Genomic DNA, 19769 nt, shown 5'->3' with positions numbered 1-19769 from the left:
GAACTTTCTTATAGTTCAACCAGGGATGCTGACACAGGAGTGGACACCCACTTGTGGAAGATAAGTTTTATTTTGGCAGTGACAACTAATGAGATGTGATCCATCCCATGTGATTCAAAAATGGTGAAGAGGCAGTTGCACAATGGTTTAGTTGAGTATTTGCATGCGTATTAACCCAGAGCCTTTGGGTTATAATCTAACGAACTGAAAACTTAGTATCAAAACTGACAGAGGAAAAAAAATAATAAAATAAAGCAATTACAACAATAAACTAATAAAAATTATTTAAATTAAAAAAGAAACCGACAGAGGAAAAAGTAGCTTAAAAGTAGTGTCAGAAACTAGAATATTAGTGATATGTATGGAGTAAATTTTTTTAAATTAAAGATCAGTTATAATCCCACTTCCCATAAATTTTTGGAGGCTATTGTGTGTGTGTGTGTGTGTGCGCGCACATGTGTGTGCATCCGTGTGTGTCCATCCACATGGCACATATGGATTCCTTGTAGGGAAAGAAAATCATTTGTAAGTAAGATGAGTGAAAATGACAAGCAGCTGTAATTTCTTCACTGAAAATTAACTCAAGTTAGACATCAGAATGGGCACCATGTTTTAATGCCATTCTGATTTCCATCTGTGTTTCGCCATCTTTATATTTAAGATCTGTCCTCATTGCCTCGATCTCTTTATTCCTTCTAACTTTTACATACTAATACATTATATATATATTTTTTATCAACTGATTGGCTCAGCAGTGAGCCTGAGGCAACTAAGTAAACAATGCTTTGTTTCTCACCGCAACTCTACTTACCTCTGACTCTTCAAGGACTCTTCAACATGTGGTTGCCAATCTGAGTGCTAGCAATCAGCAAATATTTAATACATACTCTTGAAACTGAGGGAAAAAAAAGAAAATTAACTCCTTAAAACAGGAATTTAAATGATTCCTATGTCCCATGGTATAACTGGCTATCATTTATTTACTTTGCTGATTTTCAGTAGCAACACAGATGCTTGGGCTATGTGTCTGTGATCCTTATTCAGTCGGTGAGTTCCTGGTTGGCTGTCCTGTTCGTGAATGGCATGAATCTACATTGTGCACAACCATAGAAATGAAAAGTTGTACCCCATTTGTGTACAATGAATCAAAATGAAGTCTGTAAAAATAAAAAATAAAAATTAAAAAAGAGAAAGAAGCTCTGCAGGCAGGTTCAGAACTACCAAGGAATCCCATGTTGCCCCCAGGTGCTTGATGTATACATGGTGTCTCATCCCCTGAAATACAAATCGTTTAGGAGGTAGGGATAGAGGGGAAGAGGAGCAACTGCTTAATGGTTTCCTGGTGAGATGATGAAACAGTTTTGAAACTCTAGAGTAGTGTTTGCACGATCCTGTGAATGTCCTAAAGTGCCACTCACTGATTTACCTCAAGGAGGTTTGTTTATATTATTTGATTTTCATCTCAGTAAAAAACATGGAAAAAAATCATGCAAACAGCATCTTTGTATACTGTTTGTTGGAAAAAACATATTGCTTTTTAGAATGACTATCTTCTGAATATTTTGATTTTTTTCCTCCGAAATGAAGCACATTTTATTGTTTATAACATATATACTGTTTATAAGATGTATCTGCTTAGCAGTATTTTTGCCCTTATTAAAATTAATGGAATATCTTTACCCATCACAACCCTCTTGTGGGTTCTTTATTTTTAAAATGTTCTCACTCTTTTGTGACAGTGTAGAGCCTGAGACCTTGGCAGAAAGAATGCAGCATCTGGAGTCAGAACACAGGGTTATCAGGCCAGTTCTGCCCCCGCCAGCTGTGTGGATTTAGGCAGAGCACCTGGGTCTAACTGAGTTTTATAGTCTGTGTGTGAGAGTGGTATATTTGTTTTCCTAAATCCAAGCTTTTGGGGAGATTTCAGTGAAATCATTTACATAAGACATTTTGTTATGGTATTCCACATGCAAGTGTTACATAATCAGTGTTTTGCTTTCTAACTTGGCAGTTAGTAAAACCCCAAAATGGGTTGAAGATTAAAAAAATGAGGCATTAGATTTATTATTTGTGTGTTCTTATAGTCTGTAACTTATTATGTTAATCGTTATATTAGTTATGAGTTTAGTGAAGTTAAGAATTAGTTAAGTACAAGTATTAAGTGTTTCCAAGAATAATTGGGGGATAAGAGGAATTTTGTGGGGCAGGGCTTGCTCTTTACATGAAAATACATGAAAGCATGATGACTTCAAGTTATACGCTTATGAACCTTCTACCCCCCTCATTTGTAACTACTGTGTTAAATATTCCTAAATGAGGAATAACTATTATTAGATTTACATAGGGTCCTCTATGTAAATCAGGCATGTGGCCTTGACCTTGGCCTTGCTGAGAACTGACCTTCTGGATGGTAAGGGCTTGTGGTCGGCTTCTGGGGAATGTGGACTTGAGAAATTCCTACATACATGCAGAACAAAAATTTGGAGCATATTACTTGCCAATTTTACTTTAAACTGACAAAAGTTAGAGTTGATAGTATATACGCACAAATGTATTACTTTGTGTTTCCTGTTAATGGGTACCAGGCCACTTTTACCAACTCAGCTCACATACCACTGTGGAACATACCACAAATGTGCAGGAGCTAGGCTGTGGCATGTAAGTATATATACCACTGTGAGCAGGGACCTATAAAGGGAAGGAAGCTATTGAGTGTCTTTCACATATATAATATTTAATCCCAGCAGTTGACCTGTAGCTAGGCATATGATTTATCTTGGTGAATAAATATATGTGCTCTACCCTTAATTGTGTAGGCCACTGTGATGGTAACGGTTGATGAAGAAAATACCTAGACTGAGAGGTTAATAGGAGCTTCCCTGGAAAAAAGAATGTGACCCTGTCCTGGGTCTACCTCATTCCTTTATGCCACGCTGCCTCCCAGCTAGTAACATCATGTAGCCAGGAGAACTGAGCTGGCATTTACCAAGTGTACACTAGAAGTAGATGGTTATAATTTTAAGTAATTATCATTTTACCATATGACACAGGTTTGCAACATTTTTCTGTTCCAGGGTACCTTAGGGATGTGCTGCCTCCCTTTAGGGACTGACTAAGATGGTGGCAGATGAATAGCCAATATTTATTGCATGACAAACAGATCTAAGATTAAAAAAAGGCTACTCAGCAAACAGCCTCCCCTGCCCTGCACTGGATGCACATGCACACATTGAGATATATTAACCTGGCACATGACTTCTTGAGGCTGGAGTGAAAATTAGGGCCACTGATGAAGTGAGATTAGAAATTGCTAATCTTGGACTTAGGAGACAGGGGTGCTTTGCTTTATTAAGGTGAGGCTCACCTTGGGGATTGTTGCAGGGGACGTTGGTGATAGCCCTGATAGTTCAAGATAAAACCCAGGGAGAGAAAAGAAGCTACCTATGTGTGAAGTTACAACTTTGCATCCTCTTCCTTTTGTGCCCAGAAAGAACCCTGTTGACGGTGATGTTTGTATAAGTCAAAGGAGAAGGGACAGCGAGAATGTCAGCCCTTAACTGGAAGCCATTTGTCTATGGAGGGCTGGCCTCCATCACAGCTGAATGTGGTAAGGAGCGCGTGTCCCCAAGTCACCATGCCTACTTGTGGGATGGTGTTTGAATTGCCGTTAGTTGTTTGATGTGAATGTTGCTCAAGTGCAAAACGTGAACTTAGGAAACATTAATCCCAGAATATAATTGTATATGGACATATAATACCTTTACTTTATTTTTAGGTGGTGCTGGTGATCGAACCCAGTGCCTCCACATACGAGGCAAGCGTCTACCACTGAGCGACAACCCCAGTCCCTAATCCCAGATTTTAAAAATGCCTCCTTTTGGTTTGTTTTAAAGACAGATAAGTCATTTGGGTTACTTATTAGCAGTTTAGGGTTCAGAGTTCAGCGGGGACAAAGTTGAGCCTGTCGGCCAGACAGAAGTTTTATGAATCCTGTTTGGATTGTGTCTGTTCCTGTTTTCCTTGCCCTTTCCCCTACTTTGCCACAATTCACCCATTTGGCAGTAGAGAGATTTGGGAAGCTCAAGGGTCTTCCCTGAGCCTAATGAGATTGACTTATTAGATTGACTTTATTCAGTCACTTCCTAGTTGTGCATTGTCTGTATTCTATCAGTGACATCATCATTTGGGTTCCACATCTGATCCTGTTGGTCCCTGTGTTTATTTTCTGGGATCGGTCATTCAGCACATGGATTGAGAACCTCTTGTGTGACTGGTGCTGGACTGGACACTTCATTTACTCAGTTGCCTTATGTGACATGTTAACCCCCCACCCAATGGCCTGGTCTCTTTACTGGGGGACTTTTAATTGATGAATTTCAGTGAATGTTTCATTTCACTGAATAAATTAATCTTGATTCAGTGAATCAGAGTTAGGGGCTTTATATATTGGGATTAACTGTTAAGATACTATATGAAACATCTTTACCTGTGTTATCAGATTTAATTTTAGACTATTAAACACTCCTTTCTAAGTAAAAATTCCTTTAAATGAATTTAAAAAAAAATATGAAAATAAAATAAAAATTTTAAAAATGAACTTCTTTTAAACCTCTCTTTAGTCACATTGTGCCAAATTTTAGCTTTTACATACAGAATAGTCACTTTGGTTATTAAGTGAATTTTTTTGTTTATGTGAATAATTCTGTTTATCTATTTTCTATAGCAATGCAGTCTCCTCAGACCCTTTGTAGAGTAAGATGAGGTATGAATAAAAATGTAAAGAAAGTAAAATACATTTGTGTATTTTTTTAGTTTTGTTAATCTTTTGGTGTCATAATTTTTTTAAAATAGAAGAAAGATCACAATGTCTCCCATTTCTTAATGTTTCTTACTTCCTATTATAGTCTGAGTGTTTCCTTAGTAATATAGCACTATGGATACTTTATTTAGTGGACTTTTTTTTTTATTAAGTGAAATATTTCTTTAACATTTCAAGGCACATTTCCAATTGATGTAACCAAGACACGGCTTCAGATTCAAGGCCAGAAAAATGATGCCAACTTTAAAGAAATTAGGTATCGAGGAATGTTGCATGCATTGGTGAGAATAGGCAGAGAAGAAGGGCTGAAGGCTCTGTATTCAGGGTGAGTAAACTTTTGTGTGTTTATTTTTCACTGTTGACCATCAAATGGATAGACCTAAGACTAAGCCTTTATAGAGAAAAAGTAAAGATTTGAGGTGTATTTGAAGATCAATTAGCATGGTAGACTTTTCACTTTTAATTTCAATGGTATTTTGTAAGTATATAATTTACGTAGTATATGTTTTGGTGAAACTGTTTTTATTATATTCAGTAGCATCTGGTATTCTTTTTCATACTTTGAAAGAACAGTCCTTTTCCATAACTATTCTGAATTATCAAGTTTTTTTTGCCACCATGAAAGTGGTATATGTATGGCTAAGAGTTGCATTGAACTAATTTCCACTAGTTAAACACTGTTCAGTATTTAATGGAGAGTGTTCTGTAAGTGCTGGGTGAGAGAGTGTATAAGACAAGGTCCTGTCTACATCAGTCAATTCTTACAGGATACAGAATTTATTTGCATAGTTTAAATGAAGAGTCTTAAGTGAAGGGACCGTTCAAGGGTTAAGAAAACAAAACCAGAGGAAAACAAATGAAGAGTACCTGGAAGAAAACAAATTGAGGTACCTGGAAACTGGCAGAATGAGGAATTGTTATCAACCCTAGGACCAAAGGGGCAAGGGCAGGAATAGAGCTATCTGAGCCCACCAGTGCTGGAGCTTTGAACAAGAGGACAGAAGTTGTCAAGGGATGCTTGGTAGTACCCAGGGAGGGCAAGAAACCCTCCCCTCTCCTGCCTCTCCTACTGTTTGCACCCTCTGGAAGGCAGCAGGCAAGGGATCCTGGGTAATGTAGTCTGTAAGCATCAGCCTCTCAGGATACAGAGAAGGGTGAACGGGGATCTGGGAGGAAATGAGGATCTGCAGAATCACCCTGTCCTTAATGAAGTGCCACTTAGTGGGGGCTGTAGATGTGAAAATGGGATTGCAAGGGAGTCTGGTGAGTAGTGGAGTCTGGCAGAGAGAGGGCATCAACACCAGACCTTGCAGGGAAGAAAGTGGGGTTTTCAGGAAAGCTGTTCAGCCTAGGAGACAGTGGCTCAGACCTTGAAGGATCAAGAAGAGTTAGCCAGGTGAAGTTAGAGGGGAACTATATTCATATAGCTCCAAGAGTATGTAAAGGAGAGCATAGTACCTTCTGGAACTGCAAGTAATTCAGCATACCTACAGGGTGGGAGCTGGTGAGTAGCAAGAGATGGAACTGGAATGATAATGAGGGATCAGAACATGTACAGTTTCTTGCCAGGCCAACCACAGGTCCCAAACCAGTGACCCATAGCCACTCCATGGACCCATTAATCCCCAGGGTTTTATTTTTGTTTTTGTTTTTGTTTTTCAAATAAATTGAGCCAGTATTCTTTTATTTATTTGTTTTTGGAGTAGAAGACAGATTCTCTCTATGTTGCCCAGGCTGGTTTTGAGCTCCTTTGCTCAAGCAATCATCTTGCCTCAGCCTTTCAAGTAACTATGCTTATAGGCATGCAACACTGTACCTAGCTAAGTCAATATTTTAAAAATGAGAAATTACATGTAAGAACCTGGGATTCCATTTTCTCAAGACAGATCAACATCAAGCCCACGTTCATTCACTTAAGGATGCTTTCTCTGGTTTATAAAACCTCTGACCTTCACATACTGTAGCTGTGGGTTATCGCGTTCCCTCTGCCCACAGAGAGAGACATGACAAACGTCTGAAGCTTTGGAAGTTTATTGTGCACAGTCTTCCTTTCTTTCCCTCTTTTCTATCCCCTTCTCTCTTTTCTTTCTCTCGCTCTCTTTCCCTCTGCTTAACTCTCGCCTGCTCCGGTCGCTCCGCTTCTCCTGCTCGGCTCACGCCTGCTTCGGCCGCTCCGCTTCTCCCGCTCGGCTCACGCCCTCGCTCGCACTCTTCTTCCTCGCTTCTACTCCTCCTACTCTCAGCTTCTCCCTACTCTCAGCTTCTTCCTACTCTCAGCTTCAGCTTCTTCTCTACTCCCCCACCCATCAAGCTTATATACACTTCAACCAATCAGGGGAGAGCACACGAGGTAAACGCGCGGACAGCTGCAGGCATAGAATAGGTACACGAGGGGGGCATGCTCTAATCACATCGTTAACTAGCCAATCATTGGAATTCGCTGGTTGTTTACTGTATAGCTGGCCGCTTTTGGCTCAGCGCCAGGTGCCATCTTGACCGTGCCCAAGGCTGGGGGTCCCGGAAACCCCGACAGTGGGTGGTTGGACTGAGCCTGCTTCTCTCATGCATGGCATCTGCTTGATAGCTGTAAGCATTTGAGTTGCTTCACCTCTGGCATACAGAAACCACTGAAGGGTTTTAAGTAGGAGGACTGGCACGATCAGGTTTCCAGTGTAAAAGTCACCTTTGTCATGGGGAAGAACTAAGAGATAGGTAACCTTAGAAATAGAACTGTCACATAAGAAGCAGAGAAGATGAGAGTCTGAGCCTACGTACTGGTCTCAGGACTACAAAAGAAGGTAGGCTAGAAAACTATTTAGGGTGTAGGATTAATAGCATTGTGTGACCTCATACATGAGCTCTCCATATAGGAGAGGGGAAGTGAAGAAGGACAAGGCTAATGACTTGATTTGACTAGCGCATAGCTGGAGGTTCCATTCTCTGGTCTAGGAAACGGAAGGGAGAACCAGTTGTTTGGAAAAGGAAGATAATTAGTTCCATGTGGGACATTTGATCTGGAGGTGAATGTTGGACATCTAAACTGAGAATGTAGGAAGCAGTTGGAATTGTCTTTGGCTCAGTCTTTGGAAACACAGATTCAGGAGTCATCAGTCTTCAGATGGTAGGTGAAGCCAGGGCAGTAAATGAGCTCATCCAGAGTGTGTGTGAAATAAGGAGAGAGAAGACAAGATAGGATTATAGAGGACCCTGCCCCGTAGGTTGCTGTAGAATAAGAAAAGAAGTGGGAGAGGTAGTGCTCCAGCAGGTCAGGGAGGAGAGAGCTCTAATAGGACCAGGGGCGGCCAGGAGCAAATATTGCTGTGGCTGTAGGGACCCTACTTGAAAAGCACTATTTAATTTAGTAATAAAGTTTTCAGTTGGTTGCCTTGGGGAGGGAGGATGGAGTGCAGGTTGCAATTCAGGAAGGAAGTGGGAAGTACAGAAAAAGAGTTGGCCAGTGTACATACCACAGAGTGGATGTGGCAGGGAGGATTGTGGGAGGTATGTAGGATGCAGGGAACGCGACTTATTTTCCTGATTATGCCTTGAACTTGTTTTAGTACAGTGATGGGAAAACTTTTAGGGAGAGGAAATAACTTACACAGGATCCCCAAGGAATTAGGAGATGAGCTCTAGAGCTACAGTAGCAAAATTACAGGTGCTTATGGTACACCTCCCTCTGGCCAGTTTTCTCAAGCACTTTGTATCCAGAAAGGAAAGCCCTTGCATTTTAATGCAAATGGGCAAATGATCTCCACTTACATTTTCATTGAGGTTAAATATGAGGGGCCAAACTTCCATCGGATGAACTGACTAGTAATTGGCACAAATTTTACTGAATTGACTTTTATTTTCGTTGGATCTTGACTTTTAAGAAATCCATTTTAGTGTATTTTGGGTGTGCCTCTACATGTGGTTCTCCTTGAGGATATCAGGTGACCTTTGGGTTGTCTTCATCCCCTTGCCTGTTGGTTTGACAGGATTGCCCCCGCCATGCTACGCCAGGCTTCCTATGGCACCATCAAGATAGGCACTTACCAGAGCTTGAAGAGATTGTTTGTTGAACGCCCAGAAGGTGAGTGAGGACTCTGTTTTTCACCTGGGGCCAGCCGTGGGTTTTTGATCTTTTTATTAAGTGGTTTTGGAAAGAATTGTGCTATGTCACGTCAGGTACCAGCTGAATTGAGAGAAGCAATACTTACAAGGAACCATCTCTATAAACGTTTTAATTAGTTGTCCTCATTTCCAAAATGCCTAGACTAGAGTCATGTTGTTACCATTTAATCCAGCTTAAAATTTTCTAAAATCATAGGATTTGTCAGTCATTTTTCAGGATAATATTGAATATAGTTCTAGTGTTAAAAACTCTGAGTTCTAATACTCCATGGCCAATTGGTTCCATGACTTTATTTTAATCCACAGAATTCTCTGTCTGTCTATCTTTCTCTCTCTCTTTCCCCCCCTCCCTCCTTCCCTCTCTGCGATAAAAAGGGATAAGCCCCAGGCACTGGTATACGAAAGTACTTTGGCATATTTCAAACTAAAATACACAACCATGTCCCTTAAAAACTGTCTGTGCCAAACAAATCTCCATGTTACTTCATAGGAATGTGTCTTTTTGTATTTGTCTAACAGATGTGCCTCATCTTAATAATGATGGTCTGAATTTACACACACAACTAAATTTGTAGATGGTAACTCACTTTGCATGATCATTCAAACTTTCTTTTTAGATACTAAGAAATAGCTAGCAGAATTGCTTTTAAAATGAGTTGATTCGTAAGGCATAAATTTATCTTAAGGTGAACAAGTCATGTGTAAATGAGTTTCACTTATTTGGGTTACTTACAGGAAGAACTCTGTATATATGGAAAGTCAAATAATATGTCTTTGTTTACAGATGAAACCCTACTGATCAATGTCATATGTGGAATTCTCTCTGGTGTCATATCTTCATCCATTGCTAATCCAACTGATGTTCTGAAAGTAAGCTGTACTAGTTACATCTGAGAGGACATTCTGTTAGATAATGAAAATCTGTGAATATAAAATTCTGTATATCTGTAAATCCATTTATATTGTAAATGTCATAAAGACTAAATATCCACTAAGTGCATTTCCCATTGATACAGATGTGCTCAAGAGTAGAGCTTATTTTGGAGACAAGGATCTTGGTGACTGAGCAGGAAAAAAGTTTTAGACTTGGATGGATATATCTCATTTCTTTTTTCATAGAAAACCTCCCTTGTCTTATTGGTTCATTAAAAATGGATGGGCTAACCGGGTGGGGTGGCCCAGGCCTGTAATCTCAGCAACTGGGGAGAGTGAGGCAGGAAGATCACAGGTTTGAGGCCAGCTTCAGCAACTAGATGAACCCTGTCTCAAAATAAAAATATAAAAAGGTCTGGGGACTTAGCTCAGTAGTAGAGCATCCCTGGGTTTAATCCCCTGTACAAAAAAAAAGAAAGAAAAGAAAAATGGGCTTCAAATCTAAGCTACTCATTAATAACTATTTCTGAATGCGTTTTCTTACCTTTTAGTTTGTTTTAAGAAATACAATCGAATATATTTACTTACTGTCATGAGATGTAGCATATTAGATGACCTTACTGAGAATACTAGTATTTTAGTCAACTTTTTTGTCACTGTGACCCAAAGACCTGACAAGAACAACAGAGAGGAGGGAAAGTTAATTTGGGGCTCACAATTTCAGAGATTTCAGTCTGTAGACAGCTGACTGTAGCTCTGGGCTCAAGGTGAGGCAGAAAATCATAGCAGAAGAGTTCAGCAGAGGAAAGCAGCTCAGGTCATGGCAACAGGAAGCACAGAGAAAGAGTTCTCCTTATCAGGAACAAAATATAAGCCTCAAAGGCGTGGTTCCCCTACCCCCAGTGTCCCACCTCTTACAGCCACACCCTTCCTATCTACAGTTACCACCCAGTTAATCCTTCATTGGATTAATCCACTGATTAGGTCCAGACTCTCATAACCCAATTATTTCACCTCTGAACTTGTTTTCATTATCTCACACATGAACTTTTGGGGGACACCCCATATTTAAACCATAATGACTAGGGACACAGCATCCTTAAACCCTTTTTGGAATAAGGCAAGTGTATAACTAATTAAATAAAATAAAAACCCAAGCATGCGTTACTTTCTGAACCCCCTTGAGTTATTCTTCCCTCATCCCCATATTTAACAAACATTCTATTTAACAAAGACTACATGCTTGGCTTCCCAAATGAATAAGAGAAGGTTCCTACTCTCAGACTTCAAACTAATAGAGGATTCTAAGAAGCATCAGAGCTGTATGCAGCTTTTTGAGTATACCACATGTTGGGTACATATGCTATAGTGAAGGACAGTATGTGTGAAGAAAAATACAAGGCCCTTTTCCCTTCTTTTGGGGTAAGAGAGCTACAGAAGAATTTCTATACTCTTACTGATTTCTTAAACATATCTTAGGGCTTAGGAGAAAGGCACTTCCTGAATTTTGGTTTACTTTGCCATGTTAATGTGGCAATTAACAATTTCCTTTAGAAGTTAGTGGTAATATGTTTCCCTAAACAAATATGAGTAACTACTTTTTTTTTAGTGAGAAATCCCTTTTCATTTTAAAGAAGGCAAAGAGCTACATCAGACATGACATTTATGGTGGAATCTTGGGTCATGTGGATCACATGGCCTTTTGAAGTTCACTAGTAAGTTCAAGTGTAACAGAGTCTAACAGTATCATGTGGTCATCATGTGGCCAGCTTGCCTGCATATCTTTTGGTTCAGCAGGTTGGAAATAGTAGTGACTTGGAGCATTTTAAGACCTATGCTTACTGTTCTTCTTGCAGCATGAATAACTTTTATTAATTATATTAAATCTTTAGCATTGCCATCACTTTCTTTCCTGCTTAGTCACCTATTGGGAAATATGCTATTTTCTGTCCTTCTCAAAAGACTTTTAAAAAAATTAATTTTTTGAGACGTTAATGAAATGCTATATGTAGAACTCCCTGGACTCTCTAGGTGCCTTTTGGAGATTCCAGAGTTCCCAAGAATGTTCTTAGTTCTACTGAGAACATTTTGAGCAGCATTGCAGTAATATTTATATATTTTTTAAGGTATTAAGCATGAAATTGAATAATTTTCAGAGGCATACAAGGGTGATGGTAGGGAGAATGTGCTATTTTCCTTCACTTATTGGTCTTTAAAATTATCTCTAGATACGAATGCAAGCACAAAACAGTAATATTCAAGGTGGAATGATAGGCAACTTCATCAACATTTACCAGCAGGAAGGTACGAGAGGACTGTGGAAGGTAAGCTTAAAGAACATCCAGCTGACTTAGTTCTTACCTTTTTCCTTTTTAAAATTTGTCCTATTCCCATTATTTTATTTTAATGCAAGTGGCAGAAAGGAAAAACAGAAGACTGGCATCTTCTGCCCTTGAAGCTATGATCTTCTTTATTTCCTTATCTGTAAAATGGGAATATAAAGAATATGTCATGATTTTAAAATACCTTTTGAATAATTGACATGTAAGAAGTTTTGTGAAGATCGAGCACGTGTTTGCTTTTTGTTGTTTAAATCCTTATGGAAGCCAGGTGCGGTGGTGCACACCTGTAATTCCAGGTGCTTGGGAGGTTGAGGCAAGAGGGAATCATGAGTTAAAACCCAGCCTCAGCAATGGTGAGGTGCTGAGCAACTCAGTGAGACCCTGTCTCTAAATAAAATACAAAATAGGACTGGGAATGTGGCTCGGTGGTTAAGTGCCCCTGAGTTCAATTCCAGTACCCCCCCCCCCCCAAAAAAAAAAAAATCCTTTTGGAGAAGTATCTAGGATCCAGTTCCACCAGAGCAATATGGTTTCAAGACCATTATGTGAAGTCTGGGTATTAGGCAAGTGTGGAGAACTGTTTCCTAGTATTCTAATGGCTTGTCAGTTCACAGAAGAGACCCTAAATGTCACCTAGTATGATCTCTCAGTATGACAAGGGAACTGGAGGCTCTGAGAGGTGACTGTCCTGGCCAGGGTCCGGCCCAAGATCATGCAGATGGTGCCAGAGTCAGAATTAGAACTTGTAACTTTTGAGTGCTAGCTCTGTGGTCTTTTCACTCTGTCATTTCACTTTTCTGTTGACAGTAGGATCACATGAAAGTGGTTATGGCTTGTAGAGTAGAACTTTGCACATTTGCATTCTGTGGCTTGCTATCCGAATCATTTTATTATTATTTTTACACAGGGTGTGTCCCTTACAGCTCAGAGGGCTGCTATTGTTGTTGGTGTGGAGCTACCAGTCTATGACATTACCAAGAAGCATTTGATTCTCTCAGGCCTGATGGGAGACACTGTGTATACCCACTTCCTGTATGTTTATGGTGTTTAAAAAAATTAATATTTAGGTATGCAGTTTAGGGTGGCAATCTTATATAAATTTATAGTTACTTTAGAGAAAGTTTATTATAAAAATATTATATTTTCACATTTGAAAATATGTAACACAGAAATCTGGGGCTGGGGTTGTGGCTCAGTGGTAGAGCACTTGCCTGGCATGTGTGAGGCACTGGGTTCGATTCTCAGTACCACATATAAATGGATAAATAAAATAAAGGTCCATTGACGACTTAAAAAAATATATATATGTGACACAGAAATCAAGCAGGACGGAGTATAAGTTCTTATCCCTATGTATAGGCAACTGTTGTTGTTAACAGTTTGATGTGTACCTATCTCTATATAAATGCAGTATGTCTACAAAAGTATATTACATGTACCTCATTCTTGGGATCAAACTCAGGGCCTCTAATGCACCAGGCAAGTGCTCTACCACTGAGCTTTACCCCCAGCCCTTCATATTTGCTCATTAAAATTTAACAGTACAGTCCACATGTCTTTCCATGTCAGTTCTAGCAGACTTAATTTATTTTTAATAGCTTCACATTATTACATTATATAAATGTATTTTAGCCTATTTAATACTTCAGTGGTAGTAGGGGTGACTGCCCTGACAGGGACTTTCGGCAAAGCCTGGAGACTGATCTGATTGTGACCACCAGGGGGAGCACAGCTGGCTTCTGGTGGATGAGAGCTTCCCCATGCAGCTAATCATAGTGTGTACAGGACAGGCTCCATAAAGAAGAATGACCTGGGCCAAAGTGTGATTAGTGCTGAGGTTTAGAAACCTTCTCTGAATTGACCAATATTTTTGAAAGGAAAACCTCAGACAAGTAAACCTTTAACATAGTTTTTGAGCAGAAAAAGGTTCGTGAACCAGGTATCACTCCGACCAAAAGTGGTTCAGAGAGCTCTTTTTCACAATGTGTGCAGGCAACATTTATAGCCAGAGAAATAGAAATGGCATAATAAAAATAGGTCTGTTTAGGCTTTTTCAGCTTCACAATGGGGAGAAAGTGTTCCTATACAGCCATTCAGTACAGAATTGAGTAAATTATATGAGAGATTCAACCCTTTATTATAAAGTAGGCTTTTAATTAGGCAATTTGCCCCAAGTGCAGGTTAATGTAAGTATTTGGAACATATTTAAAGTAGACTAGGTTTAGCTATGATGTTCAGCAAGTTAGGTGCATTAAGTACATTTTTTACTTATAATTTCTCCAACTATTGATGGGTTTATTAGAACAGGGCACCATCATAAATTGAGGAACATCTGTACAGAAATAACCTGATTGACTGCAGTTCTGCATAGACCATATTTGGACATATTTCGGCAACTTTCAGTTTATGACTGACTGAATCTTTGGCTGAGACTTGGCTACTTGTTAAGAGTAGACTCTCACATTAGTTTGCACATTGTTTACAGGTAAGTTACAGTTAGTTATGTGCAGAGACAGCTTTAGGCTAAACACAGTTCAGCTGAATAATACCTAGTGTGGTCTATGGTAGTCTTATGAGAGTGCAAGTCTAGCAGAACCTTACTTTGGTTATTCCAGTAAGGAGATCTTGTTCTTTGATCTGCATGAATAATATGAATATGATCTGGCTAGAATTACTCCAGTGCCACTTACCAGATAAATAGATGAAATAGTTCATCCTTGGATCATGTTCCTCCATGTTTCTGTGATTCTTGGACTTTGCAGAACCTCAGAGTACTCTTAGCTGTGGCTGGAGTTTATAAGCAAATAAAATCAGTGCTGGTATTTAAGAAGTTTGTCTAGCTTTCTAGATATGGGCCTTATATTTGATATATTTCATGTCATCACATGTCACTTTAGTTTGGGGATGAGGTCATTTCCTGTCTTTGATGGTGTTTCTGTATGCTGAGTGGTGGCTAACTTTTCGGGTTTTCTTCCCAATGAAATTTACATAGCTCAAGCTTCACCTGTGGTCTGGTGGGGGCCCTGGCCTCAAACCCTGTTGATGTTGTAAGAACCCGTATGATGAATCAGAGAGCCTTTAGAGACGGCAGATGCTCTGGCTACACGGGTACCCTGGATTGCTTGTTACAGGTGAGAATGGATGAATGTGCAAGGTTGAGAATTTTTTTGTGTGCTAAACACATATATATTTTTGTGTGTATGTGCATGTATGTATATATATATATATATATATATACACACAAATATATATTTATCTAAATATATTTGTGTATATATATGAAATACAAATACATTTTTGTATATATACATATGTGTGTATATATGTATATAAGAAGTGTGTATGTGCATATATATATGTATATATGAAGTAACAATTTTGACAGCTATTAAAACTAAGATGAATAATGCTATACAGCCTTTAGATACACATATGGCACCCCACTTTTCCCACACCGCGGTAAACTATTATAAATACAAAATCTAAATGAATATTTGAAAGGAAAAGCTCATTTTCTATATACCTCCACTCTGCTATGAAGGGTAATAAAATAGTAATATTTTTTGTGTCTCCTTCCAAAATACCTTCTTCTTTTGTGTCTAGCACATAGAAATCAAACTGGAATGAATGTCCCTCATCCAGACATCTCTCTCTCTCAAATAAACACATCAATCTTACTGTAATTCTCAGCTTAAATAACTGGGCCTACTGTTCATGAGTACTTGAAACTTTTCAGCTGTCTATCCAGTCACTTGTCAGCAGCCAAAGATGAAGGACTACTTTTGTGGGTCTCATTCTCTGGCATGATCTTACTACTATTTGCTTTGTGTAGGATTTATTCAGCCCTTTGCTTGGGGTCATTTGTCCTAGGCAAAAGCCTTTGTAGAACAAAGAGAGGGCAAAGGTTATAACAGTCTTTCCACACAGGATTTTATTTTTTGTGGAGCTGGGGATTGAACCTAGGGCCTTGCACATGCTAGGTAAGTGCTTTACCACTGAGTCACACCACCAGGCCTAGGATCTAATTTTTAAGAAAATTACATAACTGTCCACTCTTAATGCTTTTGACATAATGGAAAGTTGGACGTTAACTCTGTTTTTCTTTCTTTCTTTTTTTTAACAGACATGGAAGAATGAAGGCTTTTTTGCTCTATATAAAGGGTTTTGGCCAAATTGGTTGAGACTTGGTCCTTGGAATATCATCGTATCCTTCTCTGTTGTAGTAGATCTGAAAAAAGACAGAGGCATAGAATATTGCTTATATAAACTGTCATATTATTAATTACAATTTAGAAATAGGTTCTTACCCTTTTTGAGTTCCTCTCATTCAGAGAAATAGCTACTCAGTTTCTTTTTTAGTTTCTACTCAGTCTCTGTGCTAAATACTATGGAGCTTAGTTTAATAATGGTGTTATTGAAGGGTAATGGTATCAGTAAAATTTCTCATCTCATTTTGCTCCAGAATCTAAGGGCATGTATGATTTCAGAGAGAGACAAGGGTTGAGTTTATAGCAACTGCCCTGGGGAAAGGTACAGTTGGCAACAAGATCTAAAAATGCTTATTGCAGAGGCTGTTATCCTGGAGATAACAGGAATCTACTCTTGAATTGTTTGACTGATCTGCATTATTCCTTTTTGCTAAAGTAGGAGGCAGGAAAGGAGTGTGTTTTAGTTGACTTTCTTATCACTGTGACTGAAAGACCCAACAGGAACAACATAGTGGAGAGAAAGCTTATTTGGGGCTCACAGTTTCTAAGGTTTTGGGCCATAGGTGGCTGACTCCATTGCTCTGGGCTCAGGATGAGGCAGAAGGGCAATGGCAGAGGAAAGCAGCTCAGGACACGGCAACAAGGAAGCACAGAGAGAGTTCTGCTTACAGGGACAAAAGGTAAACCCCAGAGGCAGGCCCCTAGTGACCTACCACCTCCAGTGGCACCCTACCTGCCTGTAGTTACTGCCCAGTTAATTCACATCAGTGGATCAATCCACCTGTTAGGCCGCAACCCTCATAATCTGAACATTTCACCTCTGAATGTTCTTGCATTGTCTCACACATGAGATTCTGGGACACATGTCTAAACTATAACTGAGTAACAGTTCAGTCGACATGAAAAGACAGAATGAATAAGCAGAAGTGTTGGGTTTTGCCATTCTCTTACTTCTCTTTGTCTGCTCCTTCCTCACAAGAAAGGCTGCCTGCAAGACGCCTGGAGGACAGCTTCCCAGGGATCGCTAACTGCCTCTGTCTTTCACAAAGAAGTTTCCTGTTCCAGAAAGTCTTCATACAGATCAGAATCACACAGTTACACACAAAACAACAAAAGCTAGTCAGTGTGGGTGTCATTTCAGAAGAGGCTGAAGCAGGGGATTTGCAAATCTCTGTCACTCAGCAGTGACTTTCTGTTCCAAGTTAACTTTCTAGGCAGGCTTTTGGGGGAGATGGTTAAGGAAGTAGCTCCTCATAACCTAACAAGTCCAGCCACAGGTCTGCCCATACCTACTTATTAGCAGGTGTGTGAGTTATGAGTCTGTTTTTACTAACTGGAGTTGGTAAGAGGACATTTTTTTGGCAGCCTTAACCCATCACTACAGTTCTTTGTGACATATGAACAGCTGAAGAAATTGGACTTGTGACAAATGAAGGCTGCACGTGACATCTGTCTGTAAACGCTGACTTCTGCAACAGTAGAGCTTCCTGTGTCTCACTCTGCTTCTCACTGCTGGGCTCATCACAGATTCTGGGATGGGAGCAACAGATGAAGAAGGCGAGGGCGGTTCAGATCGCTGCTGTTGGCATCGGATGCTCTTCATCAGCATTTAATGGCCTACACTGTAACACCCACACACTAGTCCTTATCACTGAAGTGCCCTTTGACATCAAAGATAATGTACAAAGAAAATTTGCAAGAAAACCAGGTACCGTGAACTGTTTTTTCTTCAGGTAGAGCAGCTCCTGATGCCTCTCAGCTTATAACTACAGATATCAGCCTGCTTTAAAACAGCTCATGGAAATGATGCAGTGGAGCCTCCAAGACAGTGCTGTTGTTCCCAAAGTGCTGGGAGCTTTGACTTCTTGTCAGCTGAAGACATTTCATGTGTGGAGACCTGTACTTGTTAACCCCAGGTATAGACAGGGCAGGAAATAGATCCTTGGAATATTGCACTGCTTTATAATCTTCTGTCTTTTCAGAATCTTTCACTTATAATAAGTGATTTTAAGTCATTGAAGACTTGACCTTTGTGAGGAATTGTTACAGTGTATTAATACCTAACTTCACAGTGGGGTGATGTGTTGGCTTCCAAGGTTACAAGTCTGTGGGTGGGAGATGTTTTCAAGTGCTTGCCTTCTGTTTTAGGTAATGTTAGTAATTCACTCTATGATTTTTGGCAAAATTTATTATTTCCCAACCTAGAAAACGGGGATAATGACCTCTAATGATGTTGGGGTCAAATGAAGAAAAGAAGAGCAGGTGTTTTATGTGACCTGAAGGGAAGTATGTTTACATTATGTTGTCAGCTATAATCTCTAAACAGTCTGTGGATGTGAAGAAAGTTTTGTTACCACAGGCTTCTCACAGTAACAGTGAGTAAAGCCCTTTGTTAAAGGAAGAACATTGTAAATGAAGGTTTTTCTTAACAAAATGTTGCTAGTGAATTGGGTTGATTTTTCTGGATTTCTAACTTTTACGTCCTGTCATATTTGTTAAAATGTTTCCTTTCTTGGACTTCCTAGTTAGTTTGGATATAAAATACTTGTTTGAAATTTTTTAATTTTTTTTTTTTTTTTTTTTTTTTTTTTTTTTTTGGTGCTGCTGGGGATTGAACCCAGGGCCCAGGCATGCTAGGCAAGTGTGCTGCTACTAAGCCCAAAACAGTTTCTTTAGTGCACCTGTTTATCTCATTTCCAATAAAAGGTATATGATATTTTCCTTTTTTCTCTTTTCTTTTTTTAATGCTGTGATAAATCGTTCTCCTTCCTTCTTTTCTTCATCTTATTTTTAAAGTAGATCCACCCTTTAGGAACCACTGTAAATTCTAACTTGGGCTGCAGGGCGGGCCATTTCTATAGAATGTGCCAGATAGATTCCCAGTTTGTCTAGCCCCAGGGCGCCTTGGGAGAGAGGAAATACAGGTTTTCTTTAAGGATCAGGCAATTTTTCCTCTAGGCCATTTTCACCTTGTCAATTTTATTAGTGTTCCCTTTGGAAAAGATTTTGTGAAACAGAATTTTATTTCCAAAAGTAAAAGTTTGGAAGACAAAGGCATTATAAAAAATAAAAAAAAAAAAAAAAAAGAAAGAAAGAAGGGTCATTGATGGCTTATAGGTATTGACTGCCTAGACCAAAATGAAAGGCCACATCCCCCTTGCTGTCACTTGATGGCAGCAGAGAACCTCTGAATTCCTGTTGCCAGGCACTGAATGAACCATGTTGGAGATTTTTTTCTCCTTAGCAGACATTCCATTAATGTGATAGACTTCTGTAGAGAGACTTTCACTTTTGAGTTCTTTGAGTTGAAAGGATTGCTTTTTCAGAACCATTCTCTTTGAATGTAGGAAACATTTTATTTTTTAACGTATACATAAAATATCTAAAATAGAAGTTGTTTTGAAAACCATA

At 39.3% G+C, this 19769-nt stretch overlaps 1 protein-coding gene across 6 annotated transcripts in view; it reads left to right on the top strand.

Annotated features, from left to right (window-relative positions):
* The window catches only part of Slc25a30 (solute carrier family 25 member 30), a 29685-nt gene extending 10218 nt beyond the window's left edge, over positions 1-19467 (top strand). For 4 of the 6 annotated variants that reach the window (XM_047553954.1, XM_047553949.1, XM_047553950.1 and 1 more), the window contains exons 2-10: positions 3488-3607; positions 4997-5144; positions 8800-8894; positions 9720-9805; positions 12037-12132; positions 13058-13182; positions 15143-15281; positions 16274-16354; positions 17743-19467. In XM_047553954.1, the coding sequence (XP_047409910.1) occupies positions 3544-3607; positions 4997-5144; positions 8800-8894; positions 9720-9805; positions 12037-12132; positions 13058-13182; positions 15143-15281; positions 16274-16354; positions 17743-17784 (876 nt within the window). In that variant the 5' untranslated portion in view covers positions 3488-3543 and the 3' untranslated portion in view covers positions 17785-19467. The remainder of the gene's footprint in view (positions 1-3487; positions 3608-4996; positions 5145-8799; positions 8895-9719; positions 9806-12036; positions 12133-13057; positions 13183-15142; positions 15282-16273; positions 16355-17742) is intronic. The other 2 variants (XM_047553952.1, XM_047553953.1) reach the window with 1 other exon arrangement.
* The last annotated feature ends 302 nt before the right edge of the window (positions 19468-19769 follow it).

Source organism: Sciurus carolinensis, chromosome 5, assembly GCF_902686445.1.
Source record: "Sciurus carolinensis chromosome 5, mSciCar1.2, whole genome shotgun sequence".
NCBI lineage: Eukaryota > Metazoa > Chordata > Mammalia > Rodentia > Sciuridae > Sciurus > Sciurus carolinensis.
This window is presented reverse-complemented; position numbering and strand designations above follow the sequence as displayed.